Source organism: Triturus cristatus, chromosome 6 (assembly GCF_964204655.1).
Source record: "Triturus cristatus chromosome 6, aTriCri1.1, whole genome shotgun sequence".
In the NCBI taxonomy this organism is placed as follows: domain Eukaryota; kingdom Metazoa; phylum Chordata; class Amphibia; order Caudata; family Salamandridae; genus Triturus; species Triturus cristatus.
Genome location: NC_140589.1, coordinates 1,837,453,330 through 1,837,478,553, shown reverse-complemented (window position 1 = coordinate 1,837,478,553; position 25,224 = coordinate 1,837,453,330). Strand labels below are relative to the sequence as shown.

The 25,224-nt window shown below is 48.0% G+C and overlaps 1 protein-coding gene across 1 annotated transcript in view; it reads right to left on the bottom strand.

Moving 5' to 3' along the window:
* The window catches only part of LOC146822149 (exostosin-1-like), a 266,363-nt gene that overhangs the window by 62,090 nt on the left and 179,049 nt on the right, over positions 1–25,224 (bottom strand). The window contains exon 9 of the mRNA XM_085609971.1: positions 5,461–5,550. Coding sequence (XP_085466097.1) covers positions 5,461–5,550 — 90 coding nt within the window. The remainder of the gene's footprint in view (positions 1–5,460; positions 5,551–25,224) is intronic.

The window sequence follows — 25,224 nt, the reverse complement described above, 5'->3', positions numbered from 1 at the left end:
TGTCGGGGAGGGCGACCCCCCCCATCGTACCAAGGGAGCGTCAACTTGGCGAGAGCGATCCGCGGCCGCCCGTCCCAAAACAGTTGACGCTGAAGACCCTCCACCTCACGAAAATAACGGGCTGGCACAACATCTAGAGTGTTTTGCAAAGCGTACAAGAAGCGAGGTAGCGACATCATTTTAAACAATGCCGCCCGTCCGAGCGGCGAGAGCGGCAGTCGTCGCCACCTCGCGACGTCGGCCTTCAATCGCTGGAGGGGAGGGAGAAGGTTTCGTTCATAGCGGACCGCGGGATCCAGAGAGATAAAGATTCCCAAATATTTAAACCCCAGTGTAGCAATCTGGATAGGGCAATCCCGCGGCAGGAGGGGGGCCTCGCCCGAGAGGACGTAAACACATGACTTGGCCCAGTTGATAACCAGGCCAGAGTTGCGACCAAAGGAATTCAATACATCCACCAATACAATTAGCGACTGACGGGGAGAGGTAAGATACAGAAGGATATCATCCGCGTAAAGGGAGACACGGTCCTCAAACTCCGGCGTCCATCTAATACCCCGCAGCGACGGCTCCCAACGCAACCAAGCGGCGAGAGGCTCCAAAGAAAGTGCAAAAAGAAGGGGTGATAACGGACAACCCTGCCGCGTGCCTCTCCCCAGTGCGAAGGGAGCCGACACCCTACCATTCACCGCAACCTGAGCCAATGGGTCAGTATACAGTAATTTTACCCAACCGATAAACTCAGGGCCGAACCCAAATTTCGCCAACACGGCCCAAATGTACGGCCACTCCAAAGTGTTGAACGCCATAGTAGCGTCTAAAGATGCCAAGATGGCCGGCTCACGTATAAACTCCGCTCTAGCGAGCACGGCGTGCAACCGCCTCAAATTCAGGGCGGTATTCCGATGGGGTATAAAACCGGACTGATCCTGATGAATCAGGTCGCCCACGACCCGAACCAGCCGATTGGCCAATACCTTAGCCAGGATTTTGGGTTCTGCGTTCAACAGCGAAATGGGCCTATACGAAGCGCATCGATCTCGCGGCTTCCCCTCTTTGTGTATCACAACTATAGTGGCGAGACGTTGGTCAGGGGGGAGGAAACCCGCCGCACGTGCCGCGCAAAACATGTCCCGAAGATACGGCGCTAGCTTATCGGGACGTAGCTTATATAGTTCAATGGGAAGACCATTGGGACCCATAGCCTTACCAGACGCGAGCGAGTGGCCAAAGCGATCTCATCTGACGACAACTTCGCCTCCATCAGTGTTGCATCAGCCTCCGATAGGGTTGGTAGTGCGATGTCTCTAAGCAACAGATGAGAATCCTCCTCCGAACGTACAGAAACCGGAGAGTATACCCCGCGGAAGTAATCCGCGAAGCAGTCAACAATCTCCACGGGGTCAGTCACACGGACTCCATCCATTCTCTCCACAACGGGCACCACCCTGCTCGCTCTCTCCTTCTTATCCAACCAAGCGATCAGCTTTCCGGCCTTATCCCCCACATCATACAGTCATCCTTGCTGCTCTCTACTCATCCCTTTAGCGGCTTCCGTGACTAACGCCCTATAATCTGATTGTTTGAGGCTGAGAACGTGCAATTTCTCGTCAGTGACCCCCACGCCAAGTCCTCCTCCATTTCGGCTATTTCAGTTTCCAGGCGAACCACCTCTGCTCTCCCGCACCTCTTAACATAGGAGATAAGTGACAAAGCCTGCCCCCTGACCACCGCTTTATAACCCTCCCACAGGGAGACAGCCGACGACACCGACCCCACATTATCGTGGAAGTAGTGATCGGTGGACTTGACCATCTCCGCGCGGATCTTAGGGTTACGTAAATACCAGGGGTTAATGGGCACTACTCTCCCCTCTGTCTCAGGGACAACCTTCAGTTGCAACCAGACAGGGGAATGGTCCGAGATACCTCGGGCCAAATGACGCACCTCCCCAATCATCCCAACTTGGCTCGCCGGCATGAGCATGTGATCGAGTCTCGAGAGACTCCCATGGGCCCCCGAGTGAAAGGTGTACTGCGCCTGTCCCGGGTGCATCAATCTCCAGCAATCCACCAGCCCCAAAGTGTCCAGAAAGCCACCCAGCCAGGCCTGAGCCCTAGGGAGATCCCTGGGGGGGCAACGGTCCTCCAAACCGGACACAACAGCGTTAAAGTCACCCCCAACACCAGAACCCCCCCAGGGAGTCCCAGGACCAGACGCCCCAAATCAGCAAATGTAGCCGTCTGTAACCCCGGAGGCACATAAACAGCAACAAGCGAAACAGTCCTACCCTCCCATCTCCCCACCAGTGCCACATAACGCCCCCTATCATCGTGAAGCACCTCAGCCACCTCCAGTGGAAGAGAGGCCCTAACCAAAATGCCCACTCCCCTAGAGCCAGAAGTGAAACCAGAGTGAGCAGCAAGGCGATAGCCCCTCCTATTTAGGGCATGGAAGGAGTTCCCAATCAAATGTGTCTCTTGCAGGAAAACAATGTCGGGTGAAATCCGTTTAAAAAACTGCAACACCACCCCGCGCTTGAGCCTGTCCCCCAATCCATTCACATTCCACGAAAGGATTCTCAATCCCCTATCCCCCACCCCACTCCCGTGCATGATACCCACATCCCGGAAAAGCACAACCCGGACAAGTCAGCAGAGAACTTCACATTGCGAAACAAACGAACAGTCCCCAACAACCCCCCTCCCCCACAATCCGAAAACCACAACTCCCCCCTCCCTGCACCCCTGCATGAGCCCGAACAGCCCCCCCAACTCGCAGTGTGCCTGTCGCCCTAACATATACCACGAAAAGAACCCCAGAAGGAGGAAAGGGCCCCAATAAGCTCCCCACAACCTCCAGGCATTTGAAGGGCATGTTGTGTCTAACTAGTGTCCAGTTGAGCCAAGGTACAAAACGTCACCAGTCTAGTCCATCACCAGGAATCAAGCTCTAGTTCTGCTCCACCAATTCCTCTCCGCTCTCCGCCATCCGAGTGTCTCGATCCTGTCCCTGAGGCAGGGCATCCAACCATTCTCCAACCGCCTCCGGCCGATCGAAGAAGTGGGAGCGACCCCGGTACTCAACCCGCAGCTTAGCCGGGAATAACATTGCGTATTTCAGCTCCATGTCCCTCAAGCGCCTTTTAACGCCCAAAAATCCCAGCCGTTGTTTTTGAACCGCTTGCGTGAAGTCCGGGTAAAACCTGACATTAGAGTTCTCAAACTTCAGCGGCCCGGCCACTCTCGACGCCTGAAGGATAGCATCCCTATCCCGAAAGTTAAAGAGTCGGGCGATTATAGGCCGCGGGGGAGCACCCACTTTGGGCGCACCACCCGGAATCCTGTGGGCCCGTTCCACCGCAAAGAACTTGCTCAGTCCCTTGGGCGCGAGACGATTGAGCACCAGATCCTCAACAAAAAGATCAGCAGCAGATTCCTCCGATCTTTCCGGCACCCCAATAATACGAACATTGTTCCGTCTAGCCCTGCTTTCGGAGTCCTCAAGTCGACGATCCGTCAGGTCACTGGCAAGCCGCAACCTACGGACCTCCGTTTGCAGGGCGGCCACATCCAGTTAGGCTCGACGCCGCTTGAGTCAAGGAGTCGACCCGTTCGTTAGTTTTGGACAGGTCTGCCCTGACCAAATTCACATCGATCAGGACCGCGTCCAATTTATGAGCCAGGGTATCGAACCGCTGACCCACAGCAGCCTTCATCTCCTCAATGGCGCCCATGACGTCCTGCAAGGTTCTGACGATGGGCCCGAGACCTCTTTGGACCTCTCAGGCGATTTATTCGAGCCACTAGGGGATCCCTTTGACTGCGCATAACGATCCATATTGTTGACCTGAGTATAGGCGCCCCTCCGGGTTGACTTAGGTTTCGACTTGTCTCCGTCTAGTCTCGCCGCCATCGTCCAGAGGCCACCAAGGCCGGCACCCACCAGCACCAGGGACAAGGACCAGGTAGTTAATTCAATGGAACACAGCAGTCGCAGACAGGAAGCCCGTGTATAGTCCAAAAATCAGGCCAGACACTCCGCCATCCGCGCACCTCTGAAACACCGAAGTCCCTCAGTCGGTATCAGAAGACAAACTTGAAAACGAAAGTGAAAGTGCGGGGTACGTGGCAGGGCAAGCCCAGCATGCCGCTGTTGTTCACTTCGTACCCGGGCACCTCACCAACTCGAGATCGAGACCAAGGCAATAGCAGGCCGCAAACTTCGGGGCGCAACCATTCGGGTTCCCGGCGTCCGATCTGAATTTGGAAAACGGGTGGCACCTCAGCGCAAGTTCATCAGCAAAAGCCCGTCAAATTAACCAGGATTTAGTCAGGATAGACGTGGGAGGTTGCGGAGGCCCTCGAGAGCCGTAAGCCTACGCGGCCATCTTGGTTGCGCGCTAGGCTCCTCCCCCTGGCTTATGATATTTAATAAAGCTTTCTAAACTTAAGAAAGCATCTGAAGCGTGGCCGCTAAAGTGAAAGCGACCGTCACTGTTAATTAAATAAATAAATAAGGGTGTCCCCTAATGTGAAAGCGGCCTGTGCTGTAAATTAAATAATTAAATAAGTGCGGCCGCTATAGTTAAAGAGGACCGTGCTGTAATTTAAATAAATACATTACTAATAATATATGAGAGTGGGGCGTACTGCGATGTCATGGGTGGAATAGGGGAAGATGATTAAAGAAAATAGCGCTCACCAACTACATAACGGGGACCATCTAACAACACGAGTAAAAAGTCCAGTCGTTATGGGAGGTTACAAATGCAGACAAGGCGGTACCAAGGAGGGACTACTGAGCCTATTAATGAATGAAAAGCAACAATTCCAATAGGACAGTAACAGGAGCCAATTGAAAAGATGGGCGGGCAATGGGTGGAGCTTCTTTGGCAATACCTCAATACAGCATGCCTCGCAGTGAGGTGCTTGCGCTGCCCAGGCTCGACCTAAAAAGCTTTTCAATGGAAAGTGTGCTTTAACCATAACTACAGAATTGTTATTGCTGATTCGTTCATATATAAAATGCTTATGGGACATTCCTTTAAGGAGTACGCTGCCAGATGCATGGTCTGGGGCACCTAGGCATTAATTCAGCCCGGCTTTTCATCTCATGATATAGCACTCAACCTAAAAAAAGGTCAGGTTCCTTGACCCACCAACAGAATTGGAGGGCCTATGTGGTGACCCATGGATGTTGCCACTTCCTGCTCCCTGTTGGCTTGTGTCGAGGCATGTTGCCTCACCGATCCACACCAGTCCATTTAGAGAGAGAGCGACTACGTGACCCCGGCGGTCTCTCCTCCCATTGGCTAATGTAAACTATGCTTTGCCCTGGGAATGGTGACCACCCAGTGGGTCCATAAGAGAAGGTTCTAAGATGGAAATAATAAAGCGTGCCACTGGCACAGCTGGGGACTCTTCTGTGCTGCCATCACGTAGCACCGGCCTCACTCACCTCATTGGTTGACAGGACGGTGTCTTCATCCAGGCTCAGCACCGCCTCTGTCTGGATGGCGTCGTATGGGAAGAAGCGACTGCTCATAGTCTGTGGAGGGAAAAAATACAACACGGTTGTGTAAATACGTCCTTCAAGAGTGCTGGCAACAGTCCCAAACCTCTGAGCCCCATCACCTTTGCACGTCATCCTGCCTCACAGCGTTTCACCCTAAAATAAACCCACTAGCTGAGGGTGTAGGTAGGAACTCACTGCGTTGTGATAATTGAAGATACATGAGAAAAGTCTGTCTCTTACTTACAAAGTAAGGCAGAAAGTGATACTTACATCCATGTGCAGAACTCCTTTTATTTTCAACACAAGGCTAGTTTGCATATGCTTGGCCCCTGTTCATTAGGGCACAGATGGGCACAACATGTTGGAATGTAATGCCCTAGATAAACTGCTAGTGATTTAAGCATTTCTCTCCATCACCTTTGTGGGGTCTAAGTGTAGTGTCCTAAGTGTATTGGGTGATGCTCAGAAACGGGCTCCATGCCTCCTGGCACATAGGGTTTCGAGATGTAATTGAGTTGTGGTGCCCAACAAGGCTGGAACACGTCTGGAGTTCCTTGTAGGTTATTCACGAGGGGGCGAGATGTCCTTGTAACTTTCTACATCCCTTCTCTCTTCTACTATATTTATCTAATTTCTTTCCCCGCTGTCCTTCTCTACCCATCCACATTCACTTTATGTTACTTAACCCATCAGCCTCTTTTATAATGGACTTCTCTGCTTTTGTGAAATGTTTTCTATGGGTTTTTTTTCCTGCTCTTGTGTTCTTTGAGGTTTAAAAAACAAAGCTAGTATTTCTGATTTTCAAATACACTGTTTCAGCCTCTAATATGCTTTAGTTGTGTGTCTAGTAGCCCTTGAGTCACAATCATTAGCTATGGGCGGGATGGGCTCCTAGGTACCAAAACAGAGGCCCCTGGGGAGTCAAGAAAGAGGGCTGTTCTGTACTGCTGTGGGGGCCTTTAAGCCAGTGAGAGCGTGTGTTTTGGGGTCCTGGCACGGATGAAAGGGTTAAAAGTGTTACTTACTATGTTAAGCCGGTTAATGACAGTAAATAGGGCCTGGGTCTCTCTTTTGTTCAAGAGGAAATGAAACGTCTGGCCCAGCGGAGGCCTGTAAACCCTCTGCTTCAGAGAGTCCTTTTCTCTTCTCGGCACTGATGGGGCTTGATTTTGGTCCATGTCTTTGACTTTGTGAAAACTGCAAAAGCCTAAAGACTGAAGAAAGACTTTCAGAAGGTGCTGAGAGCTCTTAACATTCAGACCTCTCGAGTCCACTCTGGGGAAGAAAGATGCATCAATGAGAGAGACAGCAGGGTGAGGTCAGATCTGGAAGAGGAGGTGCCCGGTGTGGGGTCCTTTCTGGTCCCTATGAAGCCAGTGTGGGTCTGGTTTCAGGTACTGTCCCGTTTTTAAATGGTTTCGAATGATTAAGATTTCTGAGCCAAAATATCTCTAATTCCCATAAGAAGATTAATAACGAATGCAGTTTATCTATTTTACCCAGATGCCAAAATCTTTCTGTGGTGGAGACTCAAGCAATGTCTGTTTGCTCCATATATCACTCCACACACAGGAAACAAGCATTGCTACCATCTTCATCCTAGTCATACCATCGTGAGACATTCTGCCTCTCCTGTGACCTTTGAGAGGCCCTCAGCTTCCTACCAGACGTTTCCCTGGATAATGAAGCCCCCCCTCCTCCTACTGATAGCCCTGTACTGAGCCATGCCCACACCGTTTCCTCCGTATGTCTGTCTTGACAACGCCGCTGCCGCCAGACAGTTATGTGAGCACACTAGAGAGGGACTTTGGCTCCACCCACATCTTAGGACCCAGGAGTACATGTTTTGATTGGGCAGAAGTTGTGTGCTTCTACAAACAAGTGCCTGCCCTCCACACATCTGTGATCATTTTGTTTATTTATCCAGCTGCCAGAGCTCAACCTTTCAGGGGCAGCACATGACACTGTAATGCTATTAAAGTGTCTTAGATAACAAGATGCTATTTAAATATAATGCTTCACATGAACATACAGCATTCCTTTAAAACCAGACCTATTGGCAGTGCAAATGCATTTTTAGGTCTCGGCTAGCGAAGGCTGCGCTTGCGCAGTCTCGCTCACGAGATATAATGACTTGGAGAAGAGGGGCTTGAACCCGCCCCTCTTCTCCCCTCTTCTCCATTGGCTGGCCTCTTGAATGCTGGCCAGCCATTGGAGAAGAGGTCCGTCACTCCGAACAGGCCCCGTCCTTTTCGGATTCGGGGGCGTGTTTTTTGCAACTTTTCTAATTATCTCCTCCAGCCAATGGCAAGAGGAGAACACGCCCCCGAATCCGAAAGCGCCGCTGCCTTTCTCCGAGGCATTTCTGCTTCGCCTCGGAGAAAGGCGGTGGTGTTCATGGCATCATATGGCTAGGCAATTCTTTTTATGATGATGTTTTATATACTCTTTTCATGCATTTATTTAGATATAATTGCCCACTTTGCTTTTGTCACATCCACGTCTTAGTCTATGCTCACAGTGTTACCCAAGTTGACACGCCCCGCCTAAACGACTTGAGAACTCATTCGCAGATATATTCCACCGTCCTCCGTATGCACTGTTGCCAGAGGCGCAACTAGAGCCAAATTTCGGGGGGGGCTAAGCAAAAATTTCGGGGGGGGGGCTGAATCTTTAAACAGTAGGCAGAGTGGCGCTGATTTCGGGGGTGGGGGGGGCTGAATCTAGGCAGAGTGGAGCTGCAGGGGCTCTTAGAAGGGGTGAAACACCAGCGAGGCCTCATTAACATGCAAATGGTCTTTTAAAGACCTGTGAAGGGCTCGGGTGCGGCTGTGTGTGCGCCGGAAAGCTGTCTCATCCCGGGCTGCCACACACGACGGGGGGGCTGAAGCCCTTTGAGTTCAATGGGTGTTGCGCGCCTGACTGTTGCCATGTATCTGCGAGAACTCTGTGTAACTGCTTTTATTCTATATGTAACTAGCACTGCTATCCTCGTGTATAGTATACTTTTGTGTATACTGCTGCTGTGTTTGGGGTTACTCCCCGGACTGTACTTACACCAGGTGTAACTCGGGTAACTCTTTCTATGCCAGTGATGTGCAGCGCTCTCATGCCTTTGCGCCATACCAAACTCTATGAACGAAATATCTATTCTTTTATTCAAAATTGTGTGTAGCGCTGACCAAACATGTAGCGCCATACCAAACCGAAAGGCGCCCCCTTGAACCTCGCCCGTGGACAATCCGTGCAGCGTCCGCACATCTCACCACCCTAATGCTAGAAAGCTGTCAAGCGCCATTTTCTAAATGCCTGTCAGACGCTTCCTCTCTCCCCATCAGGTACAAAACCACCCTTAGGGGGTGGGGCGAAGTCCAGTGCACCAAGGCGCCGATGCGTGCGGTGAATTCAGGCTCTGTCATGAGCAATCCATCCCAACCCCATCCACCAAGCGCTCAACTCCGCCGCCTACCATCTCTGGGCGCTACACGACCACACCGTCTCTACCACTCCACTCAACGGCAGTGAACATGCGCATTTCCAAAGGACCCTGTGGCAAACATCCAAAGCTACCACACTAAGAAATGAAGCATCGCAAACGGATGCAGTGCCTAGAGGGGGGCCCCGTGCCACCTGCAAAAAACCGTAGATAGAGAGCGAGCATCTCCAAGCTCAAGACTACACCAGAATCCTGCCCTCCCAAAAGCACTGCCTACTCCATGGCATCAAGCCCAAGCCCTGAACAACCAGCCGCATTGGAATGGAGCCCACCACTATCTGGCAGCCACACCCACCCTCCATCGCCCCTTACCCTGCACGCACATCGCAGCAGCGTAAGAGTCTTAGAATAGCCCGGCTGGGCGAAAGCTCAGAGCAGCTCTCCGCCCCCTCACCCTCAGAACACAGAGCCTTCCACCAGTTCCTCACCCAACAGCATGAACGGAAATGATTGAGGGCAGCACTAGGGCTTTAAGTGGGGTGAAAAAACTGGGGAGGGGGCGTTCCCTCACGTAAACTAAAAATCTGTGCTTAGCATAGTGTGCCACCTGACTTGTATTTTGCGGTTTCTGTCATTGTATCCAAATATAAGATACAAGTAACATCATACATACAACAAGTCACGACTATTGGCTTTGTCAATGGTTGTTAGTTGCATAAGAGCAGCAACTATGTCTTGTATATAATATTGAAGAAGCTTCCACTTACAGTCCTAGTGACACCACGACAATTTTGCTGCTCCTTAGTTTCAAAAAGAAAAGGGAAATCCAGAGAGAAAATGACAATCTTTAAATAGGGTGACCAGGCGTCCCTGATTTGCCCGGACAGTCCCGATTTTTCGCCAGCTGTCCCGACTGATTTCAGGAAATGAAGCTCGTATCCGGTTTTCAGAGAGTGTGGGCTGTAAACGCTGGAAGGTATCTTTTTATGTTTTGCAAAGCAGGGATCGTTGGCAACTGCATCAGAAAGCAATTTAATTAACAGGCAAGCTGCCTTTAAAACTGGCATTTTATGTATGTTCTTGCTGCCTCTTCTGTAATTCTCGCCTAAGGAGCACTGTCATTCTGTGCACTGAGTTGGATACAATTGTGGGCCTTCTTCTATTTTTGGGAAATGTCCGTGTTTTTGGCTTTAAAATTCTGGTCAACCTAATTTTAATTGACTTCCCTTTCCCTACAAGGCTCACCAGGCAAGGCGTCATGCCGTAACTTCTCCACTAGTGAGAAGTGAGCAGTGTGAGCAGCGCGCATTGATGTGCCGCTGTCACTGCAGTCCGGAAAAAAAAATGGACCGTCTGTTCCAAGGCACAAAACAGAACCCGATAGAGACCCGTTTCGAGCCCCCCCTTTAAACAACGGCCTGTGCTCAGCACCGGTGAGACCCGGCCCACTTAAAGCCCTGAGCCTGTCCTCTATCTCCCCAGTAAAACCCTTTATGGCTCAGCACATGCCCCAGCACTGACCCTCCGGGGGAACAAAAGGGAGATTTAATTCTCAGTGGTGGAAAGGATTTTTTATACAATATTTAGTATGCAAATAGACCATACTTATTCAAGCAGGCAGGAGACTCCGATTTTTTTTTTTTTAACCAAATTAGCTTTTTTTTTTGGCTGTCTTCCTCCTGCAATTGCCTCTGCTTAAGTAGACTTCCATGGTAGAAACCTATCCTCTTTATTTGTTAAATTCTCCTTTTTAGGTCTCGGCTGCGAAGGCTGCGCTTGTGCAGTCTCGCTCCGAGATTTAATGTTTTACAGAAGAGGGGCTTGAACCCGCCCCTCTTCTCCCCTCTTCTCCATTGGCTGGCCTCTTAAATGCTGGTCAGCCATTGGAGAAGAGCTTTGTCTCTCCAAAGAAGCCCCGTCTTTTTCGGATTCGGGGGCGTGTTTTTTTACTTTCTTTCTCTCCTCTGGAATGTAAACATTCCAGCCAATGGCAAGAGGAGAGACAGAAAAACACGCCCCCGAATCCGAAAATGCCGCTGCGTTTCTCCAAGGCATTTCTGCTTGACCTCGGAGAAAGGCGGTGGTGTTCATGGCATCATATGGCGTATAATGAGGCTTGTTATGTTGTGGTTCGTGTCTTTTGCTTTCCCCAGAGTCCTTCGTTTATACATGTCCTTCATGTTTGCTTTGCCCATGTCCCTCGGTGTTGCTGTACCTGAACATGTTTTTTGCTGTTCTTCGAGTCTGTGTCTATTTACCGTTCCTATGCGTTTATATTTTCCATGCCTGGGTTAATTTGTGTTCTTTTCCATCTTTCTGAGTGAGTGAGAGTGTGGTGTGGTGTGTGTGCGTTTGCGTGTGCGCGTTGGACTCTTCGTCTTTGCCGTGCTTGAGTTTAACTGTGCTTCGTGTGCTTGAGTCCATGTGTTTGCTTTTCCTGGGTAATGGTGTTTGCTCGCAGACCGGTTTTCTTGTGTGTTTGCAGTGCCTGGCTTCCTGTCTTCAGAGACCCATTTCTGTTTGTTGTGTCGCGATCATGTGTTTCCTGTTCCCCACTCCTTATGCGTTTACCATTTCTGAGTTGTTGCCCCCACCCAAACACACACACACAGTAGACCACACAACTTATATCTGATTAACGAAGCATAAATTTACCCTTGAACATGTGTTGAGAAGGGCGTGTTCAGGCACAAAGTAAACGTCACAAAGTATAGAGAAATGAAGGGGAAGGCTGGGAAGTAATTTTTGTAACTTTATTTACTGCCTCGGTAAAGCATTTTGAATTAAAATCAAGGCAAAAGGACCCGTAAAAGGTAAATAATTAAATGGTTTCAAAAATTCCGACTGGATTGGCACCTGTTGTGGCGAGTGTTAATATATATTTTAGTCCAAGTCAGAAAATATGCTGGCCAACTCGAGTGTGGCTGTATTTTTTTTGTGAATCGCGCTCCCGCCTCTTGTTTTGTCTGGGAAGGGTTGACTCATTCCTGTCAGGCTGGCGCCGACAGATCCGCGATGAATCCCTCTTTATTCTATTTTCTCGCTGAAGTTTTACCATGAAACATAGGGGTACTCCCGGTGGAATCCTGGGCCTGTCTTCGGACTGACCCTTTTATTAGTTTGCGTTAAGCTGCCACGAAACAGCACATGCCACAATTAATAAAATCTTCATTCTAAATCTGCAAGTGGAGACTTCTTAATAAAAGGACATTAACGTTGTGAACTTGGTATTCAGTGGGTAGATGAAGTTCGGGGGCTAGTTAAAATTTGAAGGCGCATTAACATTTTACTGCATGGGCCTTCATCTTCGGCGGGGGCACGGAGCTCAGTGGGCGAATACATCAACCGGGAATTGAAATCCTGACGGGGCCCCTCAGCCGCTCATCCTTCCGGGCTCTGGGTAGCAATGAAGTTCTATAGCGCCGTGAGGTCCCAGAGCTCTTTATATGGTTTACACACACACCAACTGGGTAGTAAGTAGCGGCGTGGAACATTTTTATTACATGTATGTGAAGTTGCATTTTGGAAGAGTTGACTGTGGCCCTTTTTAGGTCTCGGCTAGCGTAGGTGGCTCTGTGTGGGTGGCTCTGTGTGTGTGGGTGGCTTTGTGTGTGGCTCTGTGTGTGGGTGCAAATGCAATAGGTCTCGCATTTGAGAGAGATTAAGCTATTGACATTGTAAATAACAATGCCGTTTCTTTAAATGTTTTAAAAACAAAAACATAAACAAAAATAATGTCATGAGCAATGCCAATAGCTCTAACTTTAACAATGCCGAGACCATTGCATTGTAAATGCTTGTTTCTATTTCTCGACAGGCCACATCTGGAATAGGGAAGGCCAAACATTTTAAGGGCTGGGAGCCCAATAGCACCCTGTTAATTTGTTTATCTTCCCTATTAGTGGACGGATGATGATTGAACCTCCTGCAGAGCCAGGTAATGCAGGGGGAGTGGCCAATATAAGCGGCTGGATCGCGAGAGTGGAAGTCGGCGTCGAAGAATTTAATCAATCTGCAGGATTTGTCAGGAGGCACATTCTTGCAAGGAGACGCCTTCATCCCCAGTTGGAAGATTGATGCACCTGCAAACAAAGCTGGGTGACAAGACGTAGATTTTGTGGTGCATTTATACAGTAGTTTACGATCTGTTAGTTAGTGATCCGTCAATGTACAAACAAATCTGAGGTAAAAAGGACATGGGTGAATTGCTGTCCTATCAGAGAGCAAAATCTGTCTCTGAGGCTTAGCCTTGGCTTATCCGTACAACAAACATTGCTTGGCGTCCCCGAAATGCGCTTAAAGGGACAGGACTGGATCTTCTCTGAATATATGTCTTTCTCGTCCCACATGATGAAGATACATCATTTTATTGCATGCAGGAACGCCCCTCATCCTCCTATGAGAAAGAGATATCCCACCTTCTTACCTGATGTATCGTGGTAGCTACAGTTTGTCCTGATGTATTGCCAAGAGAAAGGTCCTCCTGCTGCCTTTCCATTCATTGATGAATGGATGAGGGTCATAACAGTGGCGTAACGAAACTTGAGGGGCCCACCCGGCAAAGTACATGGAGACCCCCGTGACCCACTTAGGAGCTCTCAGCCAGGGGTCCGCCACCCGTGCACAGTGCCAGAGGGGGCCGCCCCAGCATCGCGGGGGCTGCGAAGGCCAATATTGCACCACTGGTTCATAGCCTTTCAATTTGATTCCCACCTATCCCTTTCCTTCCCTGCCTCCTTCCTTACTTTCCTTTCTAATGCTTCCATCACACTTCTCTCGCATGGAGAGGGGCGGATGGAAATTTGCCTCAAGGCCCTAATATCGACATTAGGTAAAAGAACAAATGAATGCTCTAGAAGATAGGGCAGCTTTGGCATCAGGCAAAATGTTCTCCTGGACCTTGCACTCTCCCTGTGGTGACCACAGTCTTCTGCCTGGTGAGCTCCCAAGATATGTACCCTTTCCTAATGCCAACAAATGGTTAGTGGATGTCTTCCATTTCCAGGAAGCATTCTCCATCAACTATTTTAATTCCACAGCCTCCGCTTCCGGGATAGTGCAATAGATGTATGATAGCGTCGAGGCACAAGTGCAAATGATGCCTGTTGCCAAAGTGCAAGAAAGACACCAACAGTAGCTACTCCAAGGGCATAATGGTGAGGAGGTTCCACAGCCCTTTCCTAGAACTGATTGGTCCCTCCGGGTTGACCGCAGGCATCCTGGTCAGGCATTTGACCTGGAAGGTGATAGGTCAACAGGGTGCAGAATTAAATCATTGATCACCTGGAGCCTGGGTGATCCTTCAAGTATGGTGAAAGGCGTGTTCTGAGGCAGGTCTTATGATAATAAGGAACTGGACAAATTCTGATAGTGAGCGGTGCTTGAGGGTGTAGAATGTATTAAAGGCAATGGTGCTTCTCACTAGTGTTGCAGTCTGGCTGGCAGCCATCTTGATTTCCCCCAGGATTGTGGCTGCCTCTGAGGTGAATTGCAAGTGCAGTTGGTCTGTTTCATACCGCATTTGAAGGAGCTGACAGTTCCATTTACCTTCATTAGTCAATTTGCTACCCTCTTTCCTCCTGGCATCTCGACTTTAGCAGGCAGACGCTGACTTCTGGGGCTTGCGCGCTTCCTCATTAACTTGAATGGTGTTCACAGTGATGTAGGCACTACCATACACTCCACTCAAGTCTACCAGCATGCTCTGCCTTACTCAGTGGGTATCATTAGTCCCCAAGACCCCTTCCATTCTAGTCTGCACCCAACCTAGTGACTCTGAATATTGTGAGCAACATGACATACAATGGTGCATGCCAACACCCACTATCAACCTTACTCCCCACTTGGTGGCAGACAAATAGATTTTCTGGGAGGCCTTTAGGTTGGTGCAGTTAGTTACAAGGGCCTCTTAAGTAGCCACTCCTCCCAGGCCTTGCGCTGATCATTTCCCTTGGTTGGATACATTGTACAGGAAATGTGGTGTTAACCATCTCCCTGGTATCAACCTTGATGCTAAATCTAGTAGAGACGCTAATTTGATTTGAAGAGGAAATATCTGTGTATAAAAATATAACAGTTCTAGTAGGTCCAGCACTATTCACAATATATGCATGTGGAGCCCAAAGCTTTTTCAACTACTGCATACCGACCTGTTACATAACACAGGAGAATTGGGACTTGTCATTGGTTATTTGTTATAAATATCACCATCGCAATATCACCAGCATCCTCAGAGTGAAATCTACAATTTATCACAACCTCAGAATCATTTAGCACTTGTGAATACAATTCTCTATGGCTACAGGACTGACCAGAGGAAAACAGTTCACAGTTCTCTCACAATAGCAGAAGGGCCAGTAACTTCATAACTTATTAAAATTGACCGGCTACCCACTCACATTGGGGCTAGAATTTAGGCAGTGGTCTTACGTGGTAGGAGGTAGGGTGGGTGAAACCACACAACTTCCTAATTTTGTAGTGGCTCATCAATATGAAGTGGAAAATCCTCTTCACTATGTAGCAAATCTTCTTCATTATGTTGTGTGCAAAGGAAGTGGTCTCCTGCACTTGCACCCCAGAGCTCTATTCTTTCTTTTAGAGGAACAGAAAGTTTGTTACAATGAGAAGTGTGGACCCAGGATTGGAGATCCTGGCATATCACTGTGATATCTGTGGTGAGGAAACCTTTTTGCACCAGTGCTGCTGACCTGTCTGTTGTTGGTATACTTTTAATGCATCCGGATTACTGGCCATAAACATTAGACCCTCATTTGTAGCTTGCGATTCTGTCGTCTAAGCTATTCTACGGTGTGGTTCATTAAAAAGAAGAAAGAGACAAATTGCCTACGAGGAATGTCAAATTGACTATTTATGTATAATAACCTTATGTCTCCCACACCCAAATGTGGTGAAAAAGGAGTGAGCAGGAGTGTTGGTGCCTCACGGTAGCGCCACCAAAGAGGGTTAAGCAGGATGGTACTCGCCTGCTACCTCAATTTCTCATCATCAGCTACCAACACTCCAACAGCAAGAAATTGTGCATAATACTAGTGATGAACTAAATAGGTGCTAGGGTGTGTATTGAAAAAAGTTAAAGGAAGAGAAGCTGTGCTAGAATGTGTGCACCGTCTCAAAAAACCCCTAAGTGATATGTATTAATATCAGAGAAAGAGCTAAATCACACTGGCTTGCATACTTTATTCTCAGCTGCGTGATAGCTCGTATGTTAAAATGCCGACATGTTTCGTTACCATCGGACCACACTCACGGTAACTTCTTCAGGGCTTGGGGTCTGTTCATTTATCCCTGCACCTTTCTTTGTCGTTTAAAAACAGTTCTGTGGGAGACAAAAGAGAACATACACACACACAACAACATGGCTAGGTTGGTAACCTGTTAAAATTAGGGCAAGTCTCGTATATAGTTTTGAGGACCCCCCCATAAGGCATATATTTACCAGGATGTAGCCCAACAAGGGCATACCTTTACCCTTGGGACCTTGCGGCTCTGTGTGCGCGTTCAGGCCCCACTTGTACCACTCCAAACGTGAGTCTGTAATGTATAACACATGATGAGAAATGTAAGCTAGTTCCCGTTTTTATATCTCATTCGTGGGTACATACTGTTCTGTCCCCCTCCCGTCTCAAGTGATGCCTCCACATCTCAGAAAATCATTATTAATCGGTGCCTCGCTTTTAACATCACCCTTTAAAATTGTTCCCCTCCAAATGGACAACCTTCTCCCCACTACCTCGTTGTAATCCACATCCAAATCTCCACTCCTTAACCTGTCTCAAGTTCAATTCCCCCAGACTCACACCATCTGTCACCACTCACCGTGTAACTGTTCGAAACTGGCGTTGACTCAGCCCAGGAACAACACGATCGTTCCACGGCGCTGTTTAAAAGCGTAATCACGCGTACCATGTGACTATACTGCGCTGACAAGGGAGCTCATCAATGAAAATGGAGCGCCATTTTGGAATGGGCGAATGAAAGTTAGGCTCACCGTGAGAATATACATTATTGTTAGTTTACTCCGTATTATAGTTGCCTAGCCATTCCATTGCACGAATTATGTGTCATCTATTAAATCTGCTTTTCGTCCTATGATGATGTACATGCTCGATGTGGTATGAAACGGGGGCTCTGTGTGATGCAAAAAGTGCCATTTGACTATGCTACGCTAACGAGGGAGATCGATGATAAAAGCGGAGCGCCATTTTGGAATGGGCAAATAAAGGCTAGGCTCGCCGTGAGGCTCCACATTGTTGTTAATTTACTCAATATTCTTCCCGTTTAGCCCTTCCATTATACCAGTTAAGTATCATTTACTCAGTCTACCTTTTGTAATGCTCGATGTGGTATTTAGAGGAAAGACTCAGTGTGATACAAAAAGTGCGGTGACCATTTTCCAATGGGGAATGTTTTATTGTGCCTGTCTGCACGTAATGGCATGCTTACTTTGCCGAGTATCCAAAGTGATGTATGTCCTAGGTTGCTCCTGTAGGTGTATTTACAAATGTGAATCCCTCACAAATGCGCACAAAGTGTACAGAGGCTCCGACGATCAATGGTCAAGGTTTGAGTATACTAGAATGGCGTTACTGGCACCATTGACTCATTTATGCCATGTACTACATGTATACTCCTTACCCTGCTGGTATAGCCTCTATGTTCTGGTGAGCGATCATGCAATCACCTTACTCCATTCTATAAGGTCATTCAATCCATTCTGGTCCACTCCCTCTTGGTAAATCCACCGTGCTTCCCTGTTACTCAGTCTGGATTCAATACTGTATTGGTCACCTGTGACTCTTTCAAGGACTACCCAGCGCACTTCTTGCGCAGTATGTTTTTGCGTTTGAAAATGTTGCACCAATTTGGTGCTCAATTTTCCTGCACGAAGTGTGCTCAGATGTTCCTGTATTCTTGTTTTTACCTTCCTGGTGGTAAGGCCGATGTAGTGAAGCTCACAGGGGCATGTCAATCTGTATATTACATGCGAGGTGTTACAGTTGCTAAATTTATTTAGAAACCAGGTTTTGTTGTTTTTAAGAGTAACACTTTTGGTTGGTGATGTAAATACGCACACGGAGCAATTACCACATGGGTAATGCCCGGAAGGGATATTGGTTTCACGTGGACTAGTTTTGGGTCTAGTGTGGACCAGCCGGTCCCGAATGTTTGCAGACCTTTTATATGCGAAACAAGGAGGGGGCATCTGCATATTGGTGGTACTAAGGAGATGCCAATGCCTCCGGATGATTTGCCTGATTTTCGTGGAAAGTGGTCCAAAAGTAGTGACCACTGGGATACATTCTCCTTTCTCCTTTTTGGTCTTTTCCAACAGGGCTGCACGGGGGGTGTTATATGCCCGTTTTTTAGCCTGTCGTATGACCTTCCTTGGGTAAGCTCGGTCCTGTAGCTTAGTAGCCAGGATGTTTGATTGTGTGGAGTATTCCTGTGTGGTGGAACAGTTTCGGCGGTATCTCAGAAACTGTCCCACAGGTAAGTTATCCCGAAGGGCCCTCGGGTGATAGGAGCTATAGTGTAGGAGAGAATTTCTATCCGTTGGTTTATGGTGGACCGTGGTCACCAACCTGTCACCCTCAGCTAGGATGTCTAAGTCCAAATAGACTGCTCTGGTTTTGCTTACTTCCCAGGTGAACTTTAAGCACTCATCCAAACCATTGAGCCAAGCAAGGAATTCATTTAATTCTTCCTCGGTCCCCTCCCATATACAAAGTATATCATCTATATATCTCTTCCAGAGGACAATATTCCTCTGGAAGAGATTAGTGTCTGTATTGATGTGGTAAGCTTCGAACTGGCCCACATAAATGCAGGCCAGACTGGGGGCGAATGTAGCCCCCATCGAAGTCCCCGACACTTGGAGATATATCTGATCTTTACATGAGAAGAAGTTTTGGGTCAATGCAATTTCTATGCATTGAAGGACAAAGGTTTGGGGGCAGTCATAAAACCATTCAGAGTCCCTCAGGGCACGCGCCGCTGCCACCAGCGTAGCCTCCTGAGGGATGCTGGTGTACAGCGACTCTATGTCGATGGTGATTAGAAATTGGTTTATTGGGTTGTAAGAAACATTCTCCAGAATTCTCAATACGTCCGTGGTGTCCTGGACATATGAGGGTTGGGTGATGACACATTCCCTGAGAAAAAAGTCTGCAAACTGGGATAGAGGTTCTAATAGCGACTGGATGCCGGAGACAATAGGTCGTCCGGGCGGGGGCTGTTGTTTTTTATGAATTTTGGGTACGATATAGAATGCCGGCATCCTCGGTTTGGTGTTAATCAGGAATTCGGCTTCCCTGTACGTAACCCATTTCTTTTCTTTAGCCTCCGTTACCAACTTGATAATGGTCGTCTGCAAGTCATTGGTTGGGTCCCGCGCTAGAGGTCTGGAATTGCAGCGGTTCCCCAGCAGCCTAGCCACCTCTGTGTCGTAGTCAAGTGTGTCCATCACTACGACCGCCCCGCCTTTATCGGCTGGCTTGATGGTAATTGTTTGGTTGTTTTGTAGGCTTGTCAATGCCTGCCAGTCTCTAGAGCTCATATTGCTATAATCCGCAGTTTGCATACTTTGTTCAATTTTACCAATCTCTTGTAGGATCTTTTGTTCAAACACCACAGTTTCTGGGCCTGTTGTATTACCCGGAGGGCAAAACTGAGAAGGACGCCGCAAATTTGTGCAAAAATTGGATGTGTCCTCCTTTTCCTTCCCAGCAAAAAACTTTTTAAGTTTTATCTTCCTCATTAGCCCGTACAATTCCGCCCGCAGTTGGAACCCATCATGGCGTGGGGTAGGGACAAATCCCAACCCCTTGTTAAGTATAGTGGATTCCGCCTCTGTAAGGGAATAATGAGAGAGATTCACCACAATGTTGTTGACCTTGGCAATTACAGGGGTGTTCTGCCTCTGCTGCGGGTAATTCTGGGGGAGAAGGCCTGCCAGGTTGAGTTCGGGTTCTGCCGAGCCCGGCCCCGTCCTCGGCCTCTGTAGTTGTTCCCCCTCTGGTCTCCCGTGTTGAGTGTTTGTTGACCTAAAAAAACCCTAAACATAGCTCCTAGATCCTCATTAGGGGCCCGATTCACAGAACAAACTTAAGACTAAATCCTAAACTTAGTACCATTCTGGTATTCACAGAATGCACCTAGTACTTCTGGTATTCACAGAATGAACTTACTACTTTTGCTATTCACAGAATGAACTTAGTACTTTTGCTATTCACAGAATGGATTTACGACTCCTAAACTTACGTCCGCACTCGGGCCGGAAATTCCGGCCCGGAGGCGGAGCTTCCGGCCCGGAGGCGGAGCTTCCGGCCCGGAGGCGGAGCTTTCGGGCCGGAGGCGGGGCTTCCGGGCCGGAGGCGGAGCTTCCGGGCCGGAGGCGGAGCTTCCGGCCCGGAGGTGGAGATTTCAGCCATAGCTAAATCGGCCGGAATCCCCACCTCCGGGCCGGAAGCTCCGCCTCCGGCCCGGAAGCGCCGCCTCCGGGCCGGAAGCTCCGCCTCCGGGCCGGAATTTCCGGCCCGAGTGCGGACGTAAGTTTAGGAGTCGTAAATCCATTCTGTGAATAGCAAAAGTACTAAGTTCATTCTGTGAATAGCAAAAGTAGTAAGTTCATTCTGTGAATACCAGAAGTACTAAGTGCATTCTGTGAATACCAGAATGGTACTAAGTTTAGGATTTAGTCTTAAGTTTGTTCTGTGAATCGGGCCCAAGATCTCTCTTGGGGATTAAACCTAACCCTGGGATTGGAAGTTGTTGTTTGGGCACCAGTTTCTTCATCTTCGCTACTTGTATTATCAAACGTCCAATTGTTGGGTGTCCTCCTGCCCTGTTGACGGCCTCCCCGTCCCCGAGGTTGAAACGTGGATTGGGGAGGTGGTGGTTGCTGGTAATACTGATCATCAACGTAGGGAAAAGCCCATTCATGACTGAATCGCTCTAGGTTGCGCTTTAAGCCTTTAATCTTTTGACTGACCATATATGCCTGGTATTCCCCAAGGTCATTTTGGATTCTAGCTAGTTGTTCCTTTGTGTCAGTGATGGTGGTATCCGCTTTTAGGGTTTCCTCGATATCCAAGATTTCTTTAAGGAGTTCATCACTGAGTCGTTTTGCTGTATTAATTATCAAGACAAGCCAGTCCCGGGTGCACTTATTAGCTATATAGCTCCAGTCCACCCGGAATCTCTTGTCTTCTAAAAAGATCTTAGGCTCAATGCGCACTAGGAGGCTGGCTGGTGCTGCTTCTGCTCTAAGGTATTCCGTCATGAGCGCTCCATGGAGTGCAATTCTTACTTGTCGTTTTTTAGTATTCGACAGTTTCTCCCATTCTTCCCTAGCTGAAGTTGTCCCATCAAGAGGTGCATTGGGCAGGAGGGAAGGACCTGATAATATAGATGCAATGTGTTCGTCAGTGAAAGCTAGACAAAACTTATCCATCTCACACTGTGTTGACGTGAGTACTGGTGGAGGGAGAGAGAAGGGAGAGGGAAGGGTGTACAATTATCTACAAAAAAGCCTATCTACAGGTAACCAACCGGGTCATGAAGTGCTGTGCTATGCCTCGTGTGCAAAATGAAAATATTCTTAAAAAGCTCTCACGGCTAAGCTGCCGTTCTCAAGACCAGTCTACACAAAGGAGCTAAAGGGGCAGAGAACAGGTCATCCCCCACTCAATGCATTGTATACAACAAAGACCTGTTCACACTGTGAACCAATGTTTCATACATCCGGATTACTGGCCATAAACATTAGACCCTCATTTGTAGCTTGCGATTCTGTCGTCTAAGCTATTCTACGGTGTGGTTCATTAAAAAGAAGAAAGAGACAAATTGCCTACGAGGAATGTCAAATTGACTATTTATGTATAATAACCTTATGTCTCCCACACCCAAATGTGGTGAAAAAGGAGTGAGCAGGAGTGTTGGTGCCTCACGGTAGCGCCACCAAAGAGGGTTAAGCAGGATGGTACTCGCCTGCTACCTCAATTTCTCATCATCAGCTACCAACACTCCAACAGCAAGAAATTGTGCATAATACTAGTGATGAACTAAATAGGTGCTAGGGTGTGTATTGAAAAAAGTTAAAGGAAGAGAAGCTGTGCTAGAATGTGTGCACCGTCTCAAAAAACCCCTAAGTGATATGTATTAATATCAGAGAAAGAGCTAAATCACACTGGCTTGCATACTTTATTCTCAGCTGCGTGATAGCTCGTATGTTAAAATGCCGACATGTTTCGTTACCATCGGACCACACTCACGGTAACTTCTTCAGGGCTTGGGGTCTGTTCATTTATCCCTGCACCTTTCTTTGTCGTTTAAAAACAGTTCTGTGGGAGACAAAAGAGAACATACACACACACAACAACATGGCTAGGTTGGTAACCTGTTAAAATTAGGGCAAGTCTCGTATATAGTTTTGAGGACCCCCCCATAAGGCATATATTTACCAGGATGTAGCCCAACATGGGCATACCTTTACCCTTGGGACCTTGCGGCTCTGTGTGCGCGTTCAGGCCCCACTTGTACCACTCCAAACGTGAGTCTGTAATGTATAACACATGATGAGAAATGTAAGCTAGTTCCCGTTTTTATATCTCATTCGTGGGTACATACTGTTCTGTCCCCCTCCCGTCTCAAGTGATGCCTCCACATCTCAGAAAATCATTATTAATCGGTGCCTCGCTTTTAACATCACCCTTTAAAATTGTTCCCCTCCAAATGGACAACCTTCTCCCCACTACCTCGTTGTAATCCACATCCAAATCTCCACTCCTTAACCTGTCTCAAGTTCAATTCCCCCAGACTCACACCATCTGTCACCACTCACCGTGTAACAGTTCGAAACTGGCGTTGACTCAGCCCAGGAACAACACGATCGTTCCACGGCGCTGTTTAAAAGCGTAATCACGCGTACCATGTGACTATACTGCGCTGACAAGGGAGCTCATCAATGAATATGGAGCGCCATTTTGGAATGGGCGAATGAAAGTTAGGCTCACCGTCGACATAGAGTCGCTGTACACCAGCATCCCTCAGGAGGCTACGCTGGTGGCAGCGGCGCGTGCCCTGAGGGACTCTGAATGGTTTTATGACTGCCCCCAAACCTTTGTCCTTCAATGCATAGATATTGCATTGACCCAAAACTTCTTCTCATGTAAAGATCAGATATATCTCCAAGTGTCGGGGACTTCGATGGGGGCTACATTCGCCCCCAGTCTGGCCTGCATTTATGTGGGCCAGTTCGAAGCTTACCACATCAATACAGACACTAATCTCTTCCAGAGGAATATTGTCCTCTGGAAGAGATATATAGATGATATACTTTGTATATGGGAGGGGACCGAGGAAGAATTAAATGAATTCCTTGCTTGGCTCAATGGTTTGGATGAGTGCTTAAAGTTCACCTGGGAAGTAAGCAAAACCAGAGCAGTCTATTTGGACTTAGACATCCTAGCTGAGGGTGACAGGTTGGTGACCACGGTCCACCATAAACCAACGGATAGAAATTCTCTCCTACACTATAGCTCCTATCACCCGAGGGCCCTTCGGGATAACTTACCTGTGGGACAGTTTCTGAGATACCGCCGAAACTGTTCCACCACACAGGAATACTCCACACAATCAAACATCCTGGCTACTAAGCTACAGGACCGAGCTTACCCAAGGAAGGTCATACGACAGGCTAAAAAACGGGCATATAACACCCCCCGTGCAGCCCTGTTGGAAAAGACCAAAAAGGAGAAAGGAGAATGTATCCCAGTGGTCACTACTTTTGGACCACTTTCCACGAAAATCAGGCAAATCATCCGGAGGCATTGGCATCTCCTTAGTACCACCAATATGCAGATGCCCCCTCCTCGTTTCGCATTTAAAAGGTCTGCAAACATTCGGGACCGGCTGGTCCACACTAGACCCAAAACTAGTCCACGTGAAACCAATATCCCTTCCGGGCATTACCCATGTGGTAATTGCTCCGTGTGCGTATTTACATCACCAACCAAAAGTGTTACTCTTAAAAACAACAAAACCTGGTTTCTAAATAAATTTAGCAACTGTAACACCTCGCATGTAATATACAGATTGACATGCCCCTGTGAGCTTCACTACATCGGCCTTACCACCAGGAAGGTAAAAACAAGAATACAGGAACATCTGAGCACACTTCGTGCAGGAAAATTGAGCACCAAATTGGTGCAACATTTTCAAACGCAAAAACATACTGCGCAAGAAGTGCGCTGGGTAGTCCTTGAAAGAGTCACAGGTGACCAATACAGTATTGAATCCAGACTGAGTAACAGGGAAGCACGGTGGATTTACCAAGAGGGAGTGGACCAGAATGGATTGAATGACCTTATAGAATGGAGTAAGGTGATTGCATGATCGCTCACCAGAACATAGAGGCTATACCAGCAGGGTAAGGAGTATACATGTAGTACATGGCATAAATGAGTCAATGGTGCCAGTAACGCCATTCTAGTATACTCAAACCTTGACCATTGATCGTCGGAGCCTCTGTACACTTTGTGCGCATTTGTGAGGGATTCACATTTGTAAATACACCTACAGGAGCAACCTAGGACATACATCACTTTGGATACTCGGCAAAGTAAGCATGCCATTACGTGCAGACAGGCACAATAAAACATTCCCCATTGGAAAATGGTCACCGCACTTTTTGTATCACACTGAGTCTTTCCTCTAAATACCACATCGAGCATTACAAAAGGTAGACTGAGTAAATGATACTTAACTGGTATAATGGAAGGGCTAAACGGGAAGAATATTGAGTAAATTAACAACAATGTGGAGCCTCACGGCGAGCCTAGCCTTTATTTGCCCATTCCAAAATGGCGCTCCGCTTTTATCATCGATCTCCCTCGTTAGCGTAGCATAGTCAAATGGCACTTTTTGCATCACACAGAGCCCCCGTTTCATACCACATCGAGCATGTACATCATCATAGGACGAAAAGCAGATTTAATAGATGACACATAATTCGTGCAATGGAATGGCTAGGCAACTATAATACGGAGTAAACTAACAATAATGTATATTCTCACGGTGAGCCTAACTTTCATTCGCCCATTCCAAAATGGCGCTCCATTTTCATTGATGAGCTCCCTTGTCAGCGCAGTATAGTCACATGGTACGCGTGATTACGCTTTTAAACAGCGCCGTGGAACGATCGTGTTGTTCCTGGGCTGAGTCAACGCCAGTTTCGAACAGTTACACGGTGA